The sequence below is a fragment of the Mesoplodon densirostris genome, chromosome 18 (assembly GCF_025265405.1).
Source record: "Mesoplodon densirostris isolate mMesDen1 chromosome 18, mMesDen1 primary haplotype, whole genome shotgun sequence".
Taxonomy (NCBI): domain Eukaryota; kingdom Metazoa; phylum Chordata; class Mammalia; order Artiodactyla; family Ziphiidae; genus Mesoplodon; species Mesoplodon densirostris.
In genome coordinates, this window is record NC_082678.1 from 4729946 (window position 1) to 4749017 (window position 19072).

The 19072-nt window shown below is 55.8% G+C and overlaps 1 protein-coding gene across 4 annotated transcripts; it reads right to left on the minus strand.

The window, feature by feature from the left end:
* Positions 1 to 820: 820 nt before the first annotated feature.
* Positions 821 to 18325, minus strand: CACNB1 (calcium voltage-gated channel auxiliary subunit beta 1). Of its 4 annotated transcripts, none has more exons than XM_060080459.1 (14): positions 18061 to 18325; positions 15536 to 15622; positions 12385 to 12504; positions 11129 to 11251; positions 10423 to 10559; positions 10120 to 10196; positions 8720 to 8739; positions 8373 to 8453; positions 7872 to 7930; positions 7576 to 7685; positions 7274 to 7425; positions 3634 to 3729; positions 3023 to 3208; positions 821 to 1282 (listed from the first exon to the last, which is right to left on the minus strand). In XM_060080459.1, exons 1-14 carry the CDS (start codon positions 18142 to 18144, stop codon positions 821 to 823), a joined length of 1794 nt encoding a protein of 597 aa, XP_059936442.1. In that variant the 5' UTR covers positions 18145 to 18325. The 4 variants fall into 4 exon arrangements, with proteins under 4 accessions (XP_059936442.1, XP_059936441.1, XP_059936440.1 ...); XM_060080458.1 differs by lacking the exon at positions 8720 to 8739 and adding an exon at positions 9559 to 9680; XM_060080457.1 differs by lacking the exon at positions 8720 to 8739 and adding an exon at positions 9559 to 9713.
* Positions 18326 to 19072: the final 747 nt, after the last annotated feature.

Genomic DNA, 19072 nt, shown 5'->3' on the forward strand with positions numbered 1-19072 from the left:
AGTGTTCCATGGGCTCCACACCCAGGTGACAAGGGGATGGGGGGCTCAGATGCAGAGGGGCCCCCTCTTCTGATGGCTGCAGGCAAGGGATGTTGTAGGCAAAGCTCATTCCTGGGGTAGGCAAAGCCTTGAGGCATGGAGGTGGTGGGGTGGGTAGCAGCATCTCGGGTTGCCCCCTCCTCAGGGTTCTAGGTCCTGGGCGGGCACAGGGCACTACATCTGATGCCTGCCAGCTTCTACCCAGACCACTCCCGAAGACGAGATCCCGGTGGGGCTTCCAAGGCTGTAGCTTTCACCTCCCAGACAATGCTGCCAGGAAGCTAGGGGGAGGGGTGGGCATGGTGAAGGACCCTGGATCTGGGGCTTGGGGAAGACAGCCCTCATGGGAAAGAGTCTGTGGTCTCCCTCTCCAGGAAAAGCCCCCCTACCCTTCCCAAATACTCCAGGTTGGAAAAAGAAAGGGCCACCCCATTTTAGGACACTCATTTAGAGCCTGGAGTAGAAGGAGTTAAGGAACTGCACCTTTTCTCTGGGCCAGGGGAGAGAGCCCCCTGAGGTGGGGAAGGGGATACTGCAGGAAGGTTGTCATCCCCCCATGCACCCACAGCATGTAGGTAAAAACCTACCGCTGAGGCTTAAGGGAGCCCCAGGAGCTGGCTGGAATGCTACCACCAAAGAAACCCCAAACATTGAGCAAAGGCATCTGAAAGGAGGGAGACAGCGCCCCCTGGAGGCAGGATACATCCGCAGTGGTGAGCCCCTCTGTCCCCCGCCTCCCCTGGGCTCAGAGCCCTTCCTCCCACTGTGTGGCCCCTGCCTCTCAGCGGATGTAGACGCCCCGCCCCCAACCCTGCAGCTCATTCTTGTTGCGTCCCAGAACTGGACCCCCGCCCTCCGCGCAATAGCGCGCCTTATTCCGGCCGCGGTTCCGGTTGTTGGTCAGCTCCTCTTCATAGTCTTCCTCATCCTCCCAGGATCCCTGTCGGGCTGGTGGGGTGCTGCCCCCTGCAGGGTCTCCAAGCCCTGGCCCCTCGGAGGGGTCAGTCTCCATGTCCACACACGAGTCTCCCTGCTCCGTGTAGGCAGAGTTTCGGTTGCCAGGGGTGTCGGCATCAAACGTGTCTTGGTGGGACAGTGCCCGCAGGGTGCCCGCCCGGCCTGGCGGCTGGCTGCTGGGGTAAAGGCCTGGGGGCTGGCCCAGCTCCCCCGGGTACTCGTGCACGCTGGCGTGCTCCCCGGTGGCCCGTTCCAGCGACTGGTCCCCGGAAGCAAGGTATGGTCCCTGGTTAGCAGGCAGATGGCACACACCATGCAGATCAGGCAGGAGTGAGAGAAACACAACAAAGCAAGGCAGGTTAGTGAGGGCACCATGACACCCAGCCTGGCTGAAGGAGAGGAGGGTGCTGACCCTAGGGGATGGGCAGCCGGCAAACGGCTCTGGAGCCCAGCCAGAGAGCCAGAGGACAGAATTCAAGGCATTTGCTCCTCCACTAGGAGAGGGGGCACCAGACCTTCCTAAGGTGGGTGAAGGCATGAACTCTCCTGGTAACCATGGTAGAGAGCCCACGAACAATTAGTCATCAATTCCTCAAGGCACACATTAATGCTGTCTTGGGCTAAATCATCATTAACAGCTCATTAGTATTGCCACTTGTTAGTGGTTGATTGGGTTAGTCATTGCCCCCGTTTCCCAAATATACTAAGGGGGGATTTCAGCCAGCTCCTTCAGCCCAACCAGCCCCTAATCACAGGCTTCCGGAACCCCACACTTCCCCCACCCCATTGCCTAGTCAGATGACAAAGTCTCCAAGGTTGATAGGATTCCTCCCCTGCCCCCAACAAAGACTCAAAGCTGCAGGCTGGGGAAGGCTGATGGGTCTCTATCCCCACTGGCAACAGTGAGATGGCCCAATGTCCTCAGCACCAAATGCCACATGAAGATGGCCATAGAGGCTGCTGGGTGGGGTGCAAAGAGACCTGGGTTCTAGCCCCATGCCCTGCTACTTCAAGCTGTGTGACCCTGAGCAAGTGACTCCCGTCTCAGTGGCCCAGTGTCTCTGTGGTGGTGTGATGGGGATTAGACTAGAGCAGCAATCTCCAAACTATTCCCTGGAGATCTGGGGTGGGTGGACAGGGCACAGAGCGCTTCAGGGGTCCCCGTGGAAGCAGAATGGAGGCCAAGGCCACTAGCTCCCTCTGAGCAGAGCAAGGATGCCTTGTCTACAGACTGAGCTTCCACATTAAGATTCAGTGAACAAATGGGCTCTGGTGCTGAAAACAAATTTGAAAAGCAATGGTCTAGAATGATTTCATGGGTTTCTTCTGGTTCTAATCTGGAACCCAATACTTAATGGTTTGACCTCAGAGATAGAGGCCTTGGCTCCCATGGGAGGAGATCAAGGCAGGGTGGAGAACCCACAGGAGGGTCTTTCCTGGAATCTGTTTAACTGGGAGAAGGATGGAAGGTTCAACTCATGGAAGATGCTTCATTTTGGGTCCCTACTGAGAAATCTCCTGAGATTAGGGCTCTGGAGGAGGGGGCAGTTTCTCTGGTTTGAACGGCCCTGCTCTGTGGGATTCCCTGCGCCTGAGGGCCCTTGGTCTGTTGCGTCTAAAATGCTGTGACCTCTGTTGGGTCTAAAATGGGTGTAGAGTCCAGCAAACATATATTGATTTTCCTCTGTTTCTTCCTAGTCACGTATCCTACAAGGCCCCCAGGGCAGCAGATATGGTCCTATGGGACCAGGCCCAGGGAGGCCCCACCAGCCAGCCCCAATCCCATCAAAAACCACAGACACCAGAAGCTGCCACTCACCACATTTTTTACAAAATAAAACTCTTCCCTTCCTTGCCCGCGTTCACCGTGCTCAGTTCCTCAGTTCCGAGCCCTGGGCGGGAGGGGACGTGGGCGGGGCACCTACACGGGGTGCTCCTGCTGCTGGGGCACCGCCCTGGCCCTCTGCGAGGCCTCCAGCCCTCCCCAGAAGCTGAGATTTCTCCTGAGTGAGGTGAGCACCTGTACCTGGAGGTTGGAGACAGGGGCAGGGCTGGCGGCAAGGGCTGCAGTCGCCATGGTGCGGTTCAGCAGCGGATTGGGCGGAGTGCTGCTGGGCGGGTGTGTGGCCTTCCAATAGGCTTCCAAGTACTCGGCCAAATGCTCGCAGGCATCCTCCAGCTGATTCTCATCCAGGATGATGTCAAACATTTCCTGTGGAGGCGGGGTTAAGGGCAGGGCTGGGATGAGCTGGGCATGACCAAGGGGTGAGGGTGTGGCCTGGGGCAGTGGGTGGAGTCAAGGGGTTAAAGGACAAAGTTAAAAAGAAACCTCTGGATGTCCAGGAAGAGGAGGGCTCTTAGATACATAAACCGGCAGAACTACAAGAGGTCTTGGTACCCCGATACTCCAGCTCCCTCATTCTAGATATAAGGCAACCAAGGCGTGGAGAGGGGGCTTAACTCCCCACAGAGAAGTGGTGCTTCTGGGACTTGAACATCCAGCACCCTTTTCCCAGAAAACCCGCCTGCATCTCTGGACTCCGCCCAGGCGTTCCGGTCACTCTCGGATGCAGGCCAGAGGACACATGGAGAACCCAAACGTCGCCCCCCCACCTTCCCCTGGGTCTGAGCACTCACGGGGGGACACTGCGCGAGCTTCTCCGAAGCTGCTATTTGCACATTGAGGTGTTTGGACTGAGACTTCCCTCGAGACTTGATGAGCCTCTGAAGAACCTGGTTTGTGGGGGGAAAGAAGAGGGGCTAGAGGGACCCTGCAATGCACCAAGTCGGAGAGGCGGGTCCTGGTCGGAGCCAGTGTGGAGAGACAGTATCGGGGCCAGGGCATGTTCCATGACTCTCAGCCCTGGCCGCCTCTTCAGAAATGACCTCACCAGTCCTGTGTCCATCCTACACAGTGCTCAGGCTCTCTCCTGGGTCTCATGCCAGCCTGTCCTGGGAAGTTCCAGCAGTGGCTGTAATGAAGGGCAATGATTCTCCTTCCCAACCCCTGTAACCTTTATAGGCTTCGTTCTCTGGGCCAACTTCCCCTCCACGTTAACAGCAGTAGCCATCCTTTATAGGGACACGTGCTATGTACTGGCACTATTCTGTGCTTTTTACACAATCAATTCATTTAGTCCTGACAATAATGCCATTATGCAGCCACTATGATTATTCTCATCTCAGTGATAACAGTAATAATGATGATAATAGCTAAACATAAAGCTACAACCTTAAGTAAGTGATCAAAGTTCACAGCACCAATGATGCAACAAACCGACATCCTGTGCTTCCGGATGCAACGCACTCAGAAGGACACATCGCTTTGGTGATGTTCCTACCTGAAACGTAAAACCTAAATCTAGTCATGGGGAAACATCAGACAAACCCACACCGAGGAACAATCTACAAAATAAGTGATCTGTACTCTTAAAAAATGTCAGTGTCGGGCTTCCCTGGTGGCGCAGTGGTTGAGAGTCCGCCTGCCGATGCAGGGGGACACGGGTTCGTGCCCCCGTCTGGGAAGATCCCATGTGTCGCGGAGCGGCTGGGCCCGTGAGCCATGGCCGCTGAGCCTGCACGTCCGGAGCCTGTGCTCCGCAACGGGAGAGGCCACAGCAGTGAGAGGCCCGCGTACCGCAAAGAAAACAAAAAAAAGTCAGTGTCATGAAAATCCAAGAAAGGCTGAGGAAAATTTTCAGCTTAAAGACTATAAAGAGATATAACAACTAAATGCAACACATGATCCTGGATCATGAAGGGGAAATTGCTCTAAGGGGCATTATTGGGACAGCTGGTGAAAACTGAAGATGGACAGTATTTTAGATAAGATTTCTTAAATTTGACAATTGTAGTGTAGTTATGTAAGTTAATATCCTTGTTCTTAAGAAATACATGTTGAAATATTTAGGGATAAAGGCATACAATATCTACAACTTACTCTCAAATAGTTCAGGAGAAAAGATACACATATATAAGCACACATATACATAATACATACATACATAAAGTAGTGGCAAAATGTTCAAAATTAATGAGTCTGAAAAAAATTAAATGGTATACTTTAAATGGCTGAATTGAATGGCATGTGAATTTTACTTCAATAAAGCTGTTAAAAAAGTAGTGAATCTGAGTGAAGGGTGTTCAAAGATAGTCCTACTATTCTTACAACTCTTCCGTAAGTTTGAAATTATTTCAAGGTAAAAATCTAAAAAAAAAAAAAAAAGAATCGATACGGTGCTTAGTAGGTACCAGGCACTTTGCGTGGTTAATTTGTTTATTTAATCTTCCCAAGCACCACTTGAGGATTCCTATTTTGCAGATGAGGAAACTGAAACCTAGAGAAGTTAGGGGACTTGCCGAAGGAGCACAGAGCCGGTAAGCAGTAGCCCTGGTACCTAAACTCAGGCAGGCTGACTCCGGAGTCCCCACCCTTAGCCTCGATCAGGGCTCAGTGGGGGCAATGGAAGCGTCTGTTAACTGTCTGGTTCACCAAGTGCCTTTGCAGCTATTGTCTCATTTGAGCCTTTCAACCACCCCAGGTAGTACTTAAATCCCATCACCCTCTTTATGCTCATTAGAAACTTAGGACTCAGAAAGATTAAGAAACTGGGTGCTCAGGGACTTCCCTGGTGGTCCAGTGGTTAAGACTCTCAACACAGGGGACCAGGGTTTGATCCCTGGTCGGGGAACTAGATCCTGCATGCCGCAACTAAAAGATCCCGTGTGCTGCAACGAAGATCCCGCAGGTGGCAATGACGATTCCGCGTGCCACAACTAAGATCCAGGGCAGCCAAATAAATAAATATTAAAAAAAAAAAGAAAAAAAGGAAACTGGGTGCTAGCGGGAGATGTTAACAGTTACCACCTCTGGGTGCCTTCATCAGACAGACAGAACTCTGGGCTCTTTACATCATTACCTCCAACCCTCTCAATGACATATGAGAATGATTATAATTCCCATTTTGTAGGTAAAGAAATTGAGGTGCAGGGGCTTCCCTGGTGGCGCAGTGGTTGAGAGTCCGCCTGCCGATGCAGGGGACGCGGGTTCGTGCCCCGGTCCGGGAAGATTCCACATGCCGCGGAGCGGCTGGGCCCGTGAGCCATGGCCGCTGAGCCTGCGCGTCCGGAGCCTGTGCTCCGCAACGGGAGAGGCCACAGCAGTGAGAGGCCCGCGTACCGCAAAAAAAAAAAAAAAAGAAATTGAGGTGCAAAGGCTAAATAATCCCCCCAAGATCACAAACTCAATAAAATACAACCCAAAAAACCAAAACCAACATTTAATTAATTAAATAAAAATAAGCCAATCAGAGCTCGGATTTGAACCCCATGCTGTCTTCTCATTTCAAATCCTTCACCTAAGCTCACCTTCCATGTTTCTGAAACCCCTACTAATGTCTAGGAGGGAAAACTAACAGAGCCGCTGTATGACCAGGAAGTAAATCAGCCTTCCTACCAATTTCATCTCTATCGAGGCCTACATGAAGGCGGTGCAGCAAAAAGGGCTGAAATCGAAAGACAGGAAAGGTCTTTTCCCAGCAGCCAAGTAGCTGCATGACACTGGGACAGAAAGCACAGAATTCTTTCTGTTTTCTGGACTCAAGAGGAGAAGTCAACAAAGTAGAGACAGGGGACTGGCCTGCATGACCCTAGTAATAATATTTAAAATAGTTAATACATGACAAGGGGGACTTCCCTGGTGGCGCGGTGGTTAAGAGTCCGCCTGCCAATGCAGGGGACATGGGTTCTATCCCTGGTCTGGGAAGCTCCCACATGCCGCGGAGCAACTAAGCCCGTGCACCACAACTACTGAGCCTGTGCTCTAGAGCCCGCGAGCCACAACTACTGAGCCCACGTGCCACAACTACTGAAGCCCGTGCACCTAGAGCCCGTGCTCCGCAACAAGAGAAGCCACTGCAATGAGAAGCCCATGCAACGCAACGAAGAGTAGCCCCCGATCACCACAACTAGAGAAAGCCCAGGCGCAGCAACGAAGACCCAACGCAGCCATAAATAAATAAATAAATAAATAAATAAATAAATAAATGCTTTTTTAAAAAAACATGGTCAGGTATATTATACCAGACCCTTTGCTAAGTGCTAAGTATTCACATTATTGTGAATCTTCACAATATCCAGACAATGGAGTTCGACAGAGCAGGGAATCTGGGCTCGAGGAGATTACGTCACACAACTAGTAAGCAGTACCTGGGGTTTAAACACAGGCAGCCCAACCAGAGCACTCCTGTCTCCAACAGGGTCAGATGCCTGCACCCACCTTGGGAGAGGTGATCTTGATGTAAACAATGATGGGGGCCAGTGAGGTCTTGGAGAGCTGGGCTGGGTGGTTGATGGTGTCGGCATCCAGAGCAACCAACTGAAGGGTCCGGGCTAGCTCGAAGATGCGCTCGATCTCGCTCTGAACCTCAGCTGGGGAAATGGAGTCATGGGGCAGGGGGAAATGTAAGGGGGCCTCCCAGGAGGCCGTGGGCAAAGAGAGCATTTCTGGAGATGCCCCCCTCCCCCCTCCCACATCTGGCCCCAGAGCAGGGGTGGGGGTGCAGTTAAGGGTGGGCTCACCCAGGCTGGAGCGTGTGTTTGAACGCTCGATGATGATGTGTTTGCTGGGGTTGTTGAGGACCGAGCGCTTAGCCAGGGAAATGTCCGCTGTCACACGAGTGATGGAGATCCTGGGGGATGGGACAAGAGGAGCCAGGGGTCAGGGTGGCCTAGAATGCCCTGCCTACTCCCCAGTCTCCAGGACAGCCTCTTATCCCTCAGTCCAAGAGTTCCAGGATTGTCATTCAAGCCATCCTGCCCATCCCCAGCAGCAGAGAACCATGGTGGGAGTGGAGAGCCAGCTCCCAGGGTCTTACCTGCCATCAAACCGATGCTTCAAGAAGTCAAATAAAGCTTTCTGCATCATGTCTGTAACCTGAGGTTGGGGGTGGGGGGTGGGGGGAGGAGAAGTCAGGTGTTTAAAGCCCCTCAGGGAGGGTGGACTGCTAGGTATCTGCCCCCTGACATTCCATTTTCTTCTTAAATCCCTGAGATGAGTAAGTCCCTGTTGAGGGGAGGGGGCAGTCCTTTTGAGTCTGAGGGGCCTCCACTGGGGTTTCTGATTGCAAAGATCCTTTAAGGTGGGATCTCTGGGAGGACTCTTCTGGGGTTCTTTTGAGAGGACGAGACCCTTCTGGGGTCTCCCTGGGGGTTGGGTCCCCCATGGAGGGGGGTGTCTCTGAAGGTACATAGTCCTCTGGGGAAGAAACCCTGGGAGGGCCCTGCTGGGGGATCTCTCCGGGGTCTGAAGACCTTTCTATGGAGTCTTTCTGGAGGTCTGGGCCCCTCTGGGTCCACTCGCCTCTAGGGGCTCCTACCTCATAGCCCTTGAGCGACGGTCCCACCAGGATGATGGGCCTCATGGAAGGTACCACGTCATAGGGGGGCACATGCTCTGTCTGGGGGGGGAAGCAGGGAGGGGAAACCCCAGAGTGGAGATGGCATTAGCCCCTCTTCCCCCACCTCCAGGCTCCCCCATGCATCCTTTCCTCCCCCTGGTCCCAAAGTCCAGATGTGGGGATCGGGGTGGGGGTGGGGAGGTATGGCGAGGGAGAACCAGGAAGGGTTGGGGAAAAGGGGGGCAGATATGGGAATGGGTGTTAGAAGGTCCCCCTAGCTCATCCCAGGGGGTGGGGAGGGGGACACAGAAAGCTGTGATACTCACCAACTTCTGCTTCTGTTTGGCTGGGTCCAGAGATTGCCAAGAGGAGGGCGGGGGAGGAGAAAGGGGAAGGTACCCAGGCAGGGGCAGAGGGCGAGGGAGGAGCCGGGACAAGAGAGGGAGGGAGAGCGGGCAGACGAGGAGAGATAACAAGGCATGCGTGTTAGTGACAGACAGACAGAGCCAGAGACAGGGGATGGGACCCCGTGCCAAGGGGGAGCCAGACGTGGCCCTGGATCGGGGCTGGGAGCAGGACTGACGGCCAGTCCAGTGAACTTGGGAATATTCAGACACCCTGTACCCCCTTTCTGGGTCTTGGAAAAGAGCTGGGAAGAGGGACAGCCTCTAATGTGGTGCCCATCTCCTGGCCCCAGTGCAGGCCACACCGCCCATTTTAAGGGTACGCTAACTGTCCTGCTCTGCAGCCAGGAGATCCCCGTGTGCCCACCGTAGCCCCGTGGAGTCCGAAAAGGGCCAAGAAGGTCACCATTCCACTTTCCCCTTCACACGTGGGAGTGGGGGCAAACACGGCCTATCCCACTGGCAGTGAGGGGGAAAGGTCAGGTCTCATTACCCAGACCCTGCTTTCAGTTGAGGGGCGGGGGCGGCCTTCCAAGAGAAAGGGTGCTTCCACCGCAAGAACCATCCCTTCCAGAGAAGTGGGCCAGGGTGGCCTTGTGCGTGGAGACAGACGTGCCCATTCTCGGTGCCATCCTACCCTTCCCTCCTCCTGATTCCCACAGAATCAGGCTGATACCACATCGGAATCCATTCCAGCCCCCCTCCCGCGCCAAAGCGCTGGGCTCTGACCTCCCCTGTCGCAAGAACCCAGCGAGGATTACCTTCTTGAAGAAGGGGATGCGCGTGCCGTGGGGTGGCGGGGTGGTGACACCGCTAAGGCTAGTCTTGGCAGAGCCACTATGCTCACCGAGCTCCGCCTCCTCATCCTCTAACTCCAGGGGGTCTAGTTCAAAGGCTAAGTTAGTCATTTCATTACCTGGACCGGAGAGTCGGGATGAGGGAGGAAGGAGGCGAGGTGGGGAGGAGTGAGAGGGACATGGAGACACAAGTACACAACGCAGGGATGGGATGGGGAAAAAAGAAAGAAGAGGTGAATGGAACAGGGCTGGGAGAAATGAATGGGGGGGTAGGGGGCAGGGCAGTCAGGCAGAGAGATGGAGCTACCAAAGAAATGGGAGAGTAGAGACATGACAGAATGGGCGCTGACGGACAGGCCCAGCTTGTGGGGTGTCCTGCTCTTCCTGGAGGGGGAACCACCGGAGGTGTCTGGAGGACTCAGGATTGGGGTACCCCCAACTGCAGGGAAAGGAGGGGACAGGCAGTGGGGAGACCACCCCGCCCAGGAGCTCCACCCGACCCCGTGGGGTGGCGGCAGCTCTTACCACTGGCAGGGGGCGTGGGGCGGCGGGTGCCAGTCACCACGTCTCCCAGACTGGAGCTCGAGTTGTCACCTGATTTGCTGTGTGGGCAGAAAGGCAAATGGAGCCGTGAGCAAAGGAGGTGGGCGTGAGGGTGGGGGATCTGTTCTCTCACAGGCTGCCCCCCGCACCCCACCCTCCTTTGCCAGCCCCACTGGTGATGCCACAGACAGTTTTGTGTCCTCAGGGCAATGCGTCAACCCTCAGGGCCTACTCCTGGCTGGCTGGCCGGCCTCTCCCGGAGGTGCCCTGGCCCCAGCCAAGCACCTGGAGCTGAGGCGATTCTGGCGCAGCTTCTGTTCCTGCAGCAGGCGCAGGCTGTCCAGTTTGACGGGGCTGGGGATGAAGCCGACCTCGCAGCCCTCCTTCACCAGTCGCCCAATCCACCAGTCATTATTGTATTTCTGCAAACGACAACGGCAGGTGGGGTCGGGGAGACCAAGAGGGAGATTAGAGGTACAAGCCAGCAGCCAGCTCCGGGGGACACCACCCCCAGACGTGCCTACCCCGCCCAGGGGGCGGCACCCTCAAACAGCCCTGGCACCAGCCTCGGATTACAGCCCCCAATTCTCAGGACTCTCCGGAACCAGCATCCTCTTGTGCCATGGACCACCCACACCCCCGAGCACATCCCTGTTCTGAGAGTCCTTCCTCCCCCCATGTGCCAGCTCTACCCTGGAAAGGCGGGGAGAGAAGTAAATGCTGACACCTCCATGTGCCTGGCACACTGCCACCCCACTGACAGGCCTCATCACAAACCCTCCCAACCACCTTGTGACCTAGGCATTACCGTCCCATTTTACCAATGAAAAATGCGCAGCTCAGAGAGATGGAAAGATTTGCCTAAGGTCACACAGCAGATTTAGCCCAGCTCTGCTTGGCTCAGAAGTCTTTTTCCACTAGAGGTCTGACAGCCCCTCTCCTGGCACCCACTACCCTGCCCTCCCTCCAGATGCCAACACATCCTCCCTACCTCTTTGATGTGCAGGAAGTCCTTGGGCTCGAAGGTGATGGCCACTCCCTGAACAGGCACCTCATCCCCTAGAGATGGGTTGTAGCCGACATTTGTCCGCACAGCGAATGCCACTGGCTTGGTCTAGAGGAAGATGACAACCAGAGGGTTAAATCACAATGGGATGTACAACTTCCTGACTGCGGTGGTGATTAGGGAGAGGTTTGTTTTGTAAACTGTTCATTAAAACATATACTGTACACTCTACTATACATAAGATAGATAAACAACAAGGACCTACTGTATAGCACAGGGAACTATATTCAAAATCTTGTAATAACCTATAATGAAAAAGAATCCGAAAAAGAATATACACATATATGTATAACTGAATCACTTTGCTGTACACCTGAAACTAACACAACATTGTAAATCAACTATACTTCAAAAAAAATTTTTTTTAATAAAAACATATACTGAATGGCTTATGCAATTTTTGACTGCATATATTAAATTTCACACACACACACACAAAAGCAAATCATAGAACTCAGTCCTCTCAGGGTGGAGGGGGGCATCAGGGAATGCTAAGTATGGGTGGTGGGAGAGCCTAGAATAACACCAAGAAGGCATAATAATAATAGTGACAACAACAATAAGAACAAATAATAGTCATAATAATGGCAGCAGGTACCGTGTAGTGTAACAGGTACTGTGTTACATGTTTCACACCCATTATCTCATTTATTCATTACAAAAACCCTATGAAGTTAAGTACTATTACCATATTCATTTTATGGGTTTTCTTCTTTTCTTTTCTTTTCTTTTGCTGTGCCACGTGGCTCGTGGGATCATAGGTCCCCAACGACCAGGGATTGAACCTGGGGCCACGGCAGTGAAAGTGCTGCTGAGTCCTGACCACTGGACTGCGGGGGAACTCCCACCATATTCATCTTAATGAATGAGAAGACTAAAGTTCAGAAAGGTTAAGTGACTTGCCTAAGATCACACAGCTAAGAAGAGCCCAGAAAATTTGACTCCAGAAATGAGTGGAAATGTTTAGCTCCTATTATGTGTCGAAATTAGGCACTTATTGTACTTTATAAGGAGGCAGGTATTATAGCTTACACTTTACAGGTGAAAAGCAGAGGCACATCAGAGGGGTACATGAGCTAGGAAGTGGCTGGGCCAAGACCTGCCCCTGGGTCTGTCCAGGCTGTCTCTGAGGCCTGGGGTAAGGGACATGATGCCAGCACGGCCCTTCCCGTCGTTCTCACCTTGGCTTTCTCGAGCTGGGCTAATGCCTGGCGTTCCGCCTCCTTCCTTAAGGCTTCCCGGTCCTCCTCCAGAGACACATCGGAGTCTGACGGACGGCTGGTATAGGACTCTGCTGATCCCTGAAAACAGACAGGGCCAGCTCAGGGCCAACGCGGCCGCCCCAGCTCCTGGGCCTCGGAAGGCACCCGTCGTGGATGCCTCAAGCCCCAGCCAGCCCAGCATGATACCACAAGGGCTAGGAGGAGGTGGTACTAGATGGGAAGAGCCGGAGAACGAGGTCTGCAGGCCCCTGGAAAGCGTGTGGCCCTAGGAAGGGCGACGGCAGCGAGCAGGGGATTACGGCAGGTCCAAGGACAGCTGCTCGGGGCCCAGGGAGGGGTGGGAACCTGATAGGGGCACAGCGCAGGGGTGGAGTGCCAAGGGACAGTCTCCACTCCCTGCTCCTCCTTCCCTCCCCTGCCCCCAGCACCGGCTGAGACAGACTCGGTACAGGCCCAGTGAGTCCTTCCAGGGGCTGTAGCCACCAGCTTAGGCCGGAGCTCTCGGCACTGGCGGCCATGGGCAGCCTGCTCCATGGGCTAGGGCCACACAAAAATGTGCCATTTTCTGCTCAAGGGTGAGGAAAGATAGAATCCTACCTCCTCTTCCAGAAGCAGGGGAGCCCCAGCCCTCAGGCTCTCATAAGATACAAAAAAGAACCCAAGATGCCTGGGGTGGTGCAAGAAGAGGCAAGTTAAGAGAAGGACACGAGCAGGCCTTTCCTCAGTCCTAGGGCTGCCGGCTGCCAGGGTCAAGGCAGGCTCAGAAGTCTGGGTGTGCCAGGAAGCAGGCCTTTATCACACCGACCATCCCAGAGCACAAGGAACTCCCTCAGTGATGCAGGCACATGTGTAAGACACGCATAGCCTGTCCAGACCCAGGGCGTGAATGAACATGCTCATTCACAGGTGTGCTTGGGTGTGCAACTTCAAGGGTATGTTCTATGGTATGTCCTGGTGTGTATGACTGAATGCATACAGGTACACGTGTGTGCATACGGGGCGGAACGGGGGGACGCCCTCAGTGTCTGTGTCCCTGAGGGCATGTGAGGGCAGGAGCCAGGAGGTGTGGATTTATGTGACCGTGCAGCGGTGGTGTTGCTACAAAGGGCAGGAGGGGACCTGAAGAAAGAACAAGACTGCAGAGGTGAGGGGGTTCTTTCCTGAAGACAGGAAAGGGTCACCTGGCCAGGAATGCCCATTAGCTTCGTATGGAGGGAACGTGGGAAAGAGAGAAGACCAATTCCCACCTCCCCCAGAGCGCCCTGGTGCATCAGTGAGTGCAGCTGCCCATCAAATCATGAAAATGGGAGAGCGGAGAGGGGAAAGGTGGGGGGTGGGTACTAAAAGAAGCTGGAAAAGAGATGCAAAGGAAAGAGTGAAAACCGTTAATCTACCACTCTCCACCCCTCCTGACGGGAGCACTCAGAGTCAGAAAGACAGATGCCAGGAGAGCCAGGGGAACAGACCCAGAGATGGAGTGGCAGAGAGACACTCACTGACCCCAACACACACACATACACACATACACGCACACACACACCCAAGAATGGCGGGAGACAAGGAAACAGTGAGGCAAGGAGACAGGCTGGAGTGGAGGCCTCCCACCAGCTTTCCTGAGGGGCTGCTCCCACCTCCCCCCACCTTCTCTCCATCCCCAGCTCACCACTACGAGGGTCCGGCTGGGCGCCTCCATCCCGGCGCCCTCAGTGCCTGCCCCTGCTGGCCTAGGGGGTGGCCCAAACTGCCCGTTCCCCCAGGGGGCTCAGGTTACAAGCAGAGTTGCTACATGTGCAAACTGCTAGGGTATATTTAGCTCAGAGATGTGGCAAGGACTGCCCCCCCACTCCCTGCCACCTACAGGGGGTCAGAGCTGGGGAGCTAAGAGGAGGAAGGATTGGAGACTGGGGTCTGATCCCCTGGGTCGGCAAACACTGAAGGAATGAGGCCCTTTTCTGTCAAGAGGGGCTCCACTGAGCACAGTGTCATTCTTCCTGGCCCCGGGCCCTGACCCAGTCCTGCAACACGGGGGATGAGGGAAAGATCAGAGAAAGGGCTTCGTGTTTGTATGGAGATGCTGGGATGAAGAGCCCTTTTCCTGACCCTCTCAAGTCAGGCCCGGGCTCACATGTGCCAAGTGTCGTGGAGACGGAAGAAGTGAAAAGAAGGGCCTCTCTCCAATCTGTCGTGGATCTGCCTGGCATCACCCTCTCTCTCCTGGCCCGGGGGTGGGGGTGGGGGCGGCTGACTTCCCCACCGCCCTCTGCCCTCAGATGCTGCCCATGTTTTCTTCAATGTACTCCTTTCCTTGTCTGATCCCAAGCCCCTCTTGCCCTTTTTGGGTACCAGGCTTTGTTGAGATGCTCTGTAGTCATAGCAACTACATGGCTCTCTCACTGCTTCTCCCTGAGCCTGAGATGGCCTGGGGTTGATAGTTAGAACAGAGGTGAGAACAGCATCTTCCTGATGGGAGAACAGAAAACCCCAGAAAGCCATTCAGCTACACTACCCGCCTTCATTCAGGGATGCTGGGCTAAAGTCCTCTCTAATATCAACTTCCTCCTGCCTCTCCTCCACTCCCTCAACACACTTTCTCTCTCTGCGTATTAAAGAACAGTCACACCCACACACACAAAAAGAACAGTCACATCTGGATGTGAGGAAGGCGTTTCCCTGACCCATACCTCATCAGGGCTCCAGGGACCCAAATGTCCTGGCTCCTCATTTCTTAGGACCTGCCTCTACCCCATGCTGTCACAGATTCTGGGGGAGGACATGGAAGGAGACAGCCGGCAGGGGGAGTGGGTGACAGCCTGAAGCCAGCTAGAAGGAGGCAGGCCAGGCTGTCCCTGAATGAGATGACGCAGGCAGGCAGGCAGCGGGGGCTGGTGTCTGGTGCTGGGGGAGGGATTGGGTGGGGGCTGAGGGAGTGGGTACAGCTGACAGTATATGCAGAGGAGGTCAAGGTCATGGGGTGCAAGGGGGTGGGGTGGCTGTAGGCAGGTGACAAATGACACGGGGGAGGGTGCCTGGAGAAAGCCTCACCCAGCTCACCAATCCTGGTCTCCACCAACCAGCCACCTCCCTCCTCTCAGCCCAGCCTACCCATTACCTGGCGGACAAAGCTGTTGGATGTTGTATCCGAGGATGTGCTCCCATCCGACCTTTTGAACCGCCCTTTCCTCTTGCTGTATTTGCCCTGGAGAAGCCAGGAAGGGACAAGAGTAGAATCAAAAAGGCCCTTTCCCAACCCTCATCCCATCAGGCCCAGAACCACAGCCAAGCCTTGGAAATATCATTCCCTGATCTCAACAGCCCGCCCCTCTATCTTCTTCCTGAGATGGTACAGCCCGAGCGGGAGGGAGAACCCAGACCACAGCCATGGGGTGGCGGACAGTGAAAGAGAGCCCTAGGAAGCACACACAGAAACCCCCAAACCAAGCCAGAGAGGTTGGGAAGGGGGAGGCACTGAGAAGCTGGAGGCTCATTAGGCAGCAGAGCTAATTGAGACGCTGGGCAGGCTGCAGAGGCCTCAGGGGGAAGGGAGAGGCTGCCTGCAGTGCTGGGGGTGCGGAGAGAGCCCCTGGGAAAGTCCCCCTCCCTCTGCACCTCAGCTGGAGCACAGCGGGGCTGAGTGTGCCTGTGGCCCCCAGAGAGAAGAGGATTCGCCAACCCAGGCCCAGCTTGGCTTTCCCCATGCCCAACTCTTGCCTTGTTTTTCGCAGAGTGGGGAGGGGAGTTGCAGCTCTCAGCTCTTGGAGACCTAAAACTAGATTCCCAGGGAGGGGTAGGGGGCGTGGAACTGTATTTGGAAAGTAAACATCTAACCCCAACCCTGACCCATGGGGGCAGATTTAGCACCCCGCCTCCAGCCTGGTAGGACTTTTTCTCAGCCCGTCCTCACAGTCACCGTGATCATACCTCTCCCCAAGGGGGCAAGAGGGATTAAGCCCTCTAACCCTCAGCTGCCAATGCCCACGTCCTGTCCCCATGATATCCATCAGGCTGCATCAATCTAAATGTCCCTTGGCCCTGCCCCGAGATGAGTCTAGAACACAGCCCCCCACAGGGCCTCGGAGAAGAATTGCTCAGTCCCACTGGCTGGGGTCCTGGCTTCCGTGGCGTGGACACTGCCTGACCTCTCACGCAGCCACCCATTCAGGTATTTCCAGGCCTCCTGTAAAGGGGGCTACTTCTTTCCTCTCCCCAACTCAAATATACACATTGGCCCCCAGCCTGTCTAGAGTGGGGTGGGGGGGGAATCATTGAGGGTTCAGGCCCTCCAAGCCCCTGCCCCCAGCCTCCATCCTAGAGTTTCTTTGCCAAAGAAGCTAGGTAAGCCATGACCAGACTAGAGGCTCTGGTTCCTTGGGCCTGAGTACAAGGAAGAGGATGGATGGATGGGAGAGAAGGGCACCTGGGAACCCTTTGAGGATCCTCCCTCCCATCACCTTCTCTCCAGCAAGACATATCTCCAACCTCGAGGACTGAGGATCCCTATGAACTTAAGAGGGTTCCCCCAGTGAGCCCCAGACTCTTTCAGACCACCACCACTATCCCAGGCAAGGAAAAGGGAGTGGCACCCAGAGGGACAAGGGACAGCTGAAAGGAAGGCCCCAGTCAGCTGCGTCCCAGGCTCCAAGGGGCCTGGGGTGGAGAAGGGAGGTATTTTTAGGTCTGACCTGACCCCCACACCCCACGTGCCCACATTATCATGGTGGTTACAGTTGCTCCAGGCTGGCTACAGCAAGAAAAGAGTTAATGCTATCCTAGCCTTGAGGTGTTGCCAGGTTGGATAAGGACACGTCCCAGAGAAATCCCCTGGCACGACCACCCCAGACCTTGCTGGTCACTCCATGGGCACCCTCACCACCCAAGAATACCCCTTTCCGGGGGTAACCTGGGGGCACAGGAGAAGTGTGAGTGGGGGGGGCGGCAGACCACCCCCATCCCCACGCCCCCCAGGTAACACAGTTCCTTCCCCTCCAGGACAGTGAGTTGGCATCCATTCAACTTTCCAAACTTTGGAGGCATTTTCTGGGGCTGGGGGGGATGGGGTGGAGGAGGGATAACGTGGGTGTTTGTTGGGGGAGGGGAGGTGGTCCAATATAGGGGTGGAGCTGAAGTGGCTGGGACGGGGGCCTGGCCCGGAGCTGGCCCCTTCCCCACCCTCGAGGGCCAGTGTCCGCAGCTCTGAAGGCCTGCTGGCACCGCCCGCTGACCACCGCCTCGGCTGCCCCCGCCCCACCCACACCCGCCCGGCGCCCCTGAGCGTGCTCTGCGTCCCCCCTTTGCCTGAGCTCGCTCTCTAGCCTCCTTCAATCCCCGGGTCCCCCCGCCAGCACCCACACTCTCAACCCACTGGAGCCGGTACCCGAGCAGCAGAGACCCTGACGCGTGGGAGAGGACGAGGCGAGGGTGACAGGCGGCCCGACCGCCTCCTCCCCGCTCAGCCAAACCGCAGCACAACTCCCGGCCAAGCGCCCATCAATCATTCACCGGCAGAGCTGGGGGGCGCACAGCCCTCTCCCCTGGGCGCCGGGCATATAACCCCTTTTTCCCCGGCCCCCCTCGATCCGACCCCACAAGGTCCGCGGGACCGGCCCCCTTCCCTCGATCCCGGCCACCACGCCTCACCTGTGGGCTGGGGTCGAAGACCTCCATGGGGATCTCCTGGGAGGATGGGTAAGGGCCCCGGGACATGCTGGTCTTCTGGACCATGGAGAGGAGCCTCCCCTCCGGCCGCCGGTCCGGCCCAGCCGGGCGCCCTCAACGCATGAGAGAGGCCGTCGGAACCGAGAGCAGCGCAGCCAGCACCCGGTCGAGCCACCTGGCCCGGCCTTCGGCTGCCCTCTTCCTGCCTTCCCTCCCTCCTCCCGCTCTCTCCTCTGCTGCCGCCGCCGCCTCCTCGGCCCCTGAAGGCTCAACATCTCCCCCCGCCCCCTCCGCTCCCACCCGCCCCTCCCTCCGTCCCTCCCTCCCTTCTCCGGCCCCGGCCCCGCCCCTCGCAGCCCCTCCGCTGGCTCCGCACAGACAATGGGAGGACGGCGGAAGGGACGCGTGTGTTTCCCGGCGGGCGCTAGCCTCCGACTGGCCTAGGGTGAGGGTGGCCCACTATGGGGGAGATTAGAAACCCGCCAAGGGGCTGAGAGCGGGCTGGGGTGGGGGGGTGCAGTATACCCGTGGATGCCAGGCGCGGATGGAGCTGAAGTGCGGATTAGCATGGCTGGCACCGCCCCCCTCTTCCGTCCCAAACCGCTCTTCCTAGCTAGTCTCCCCATTCCACTCCAGCTTGGGCCACCGGAACTTCACGGCCCTGGTGATCCTGGGACCCGGCTTTAACTCCTTTCTCCCCACTGTGGTCCCAGGCCGACTTGAACCAAACGGAAAGTCCCCTCCCTCGCCAGTATGGTGGTGCTGGCCGGCTGGAGGCTGAAGCTGCGGTGGGGAGGGTGTCCAAAAGGAGTCTCAGCAGAGACAGCAACAAGAAATCCTAGGGACGCAGGAGTCCTATTGCCCTAGTGCTAATATCCCCCAAGCCCTTCCAAAAGGCCAGGGGTGGGCCTGGGTGAGGTCTGTGTTCCTCGAAAGAAAGGAAAAAGGAAGAAATGTGGAGTTGAGACAGGAGAGACTGGCAAAAATCAGATCT

Coding starts and splice junctions, on each gene's coding strand:
- CACNB1 (XM_060080457.1), bottom strand. CDS start 18,144: ATGGTCCAGAAGACCAGCATGTCCCGGGGCCCTTACCCATCCTCCCAG. Junction 11,252..12,384: donor CCCAGCTCGAGAAAGCCAAG/GTGAGAACGACG, acceptor ATCTTCCTCTAG/ACCAAGCCAGTGGCATTCGC. Junction 10,560..11,128: donor ACTTCCTGCACATCAAAGAG/GTAGGGAGGATG, acceptor TGTCGTTTGCAG/AAATACAATAATGACTGGTG.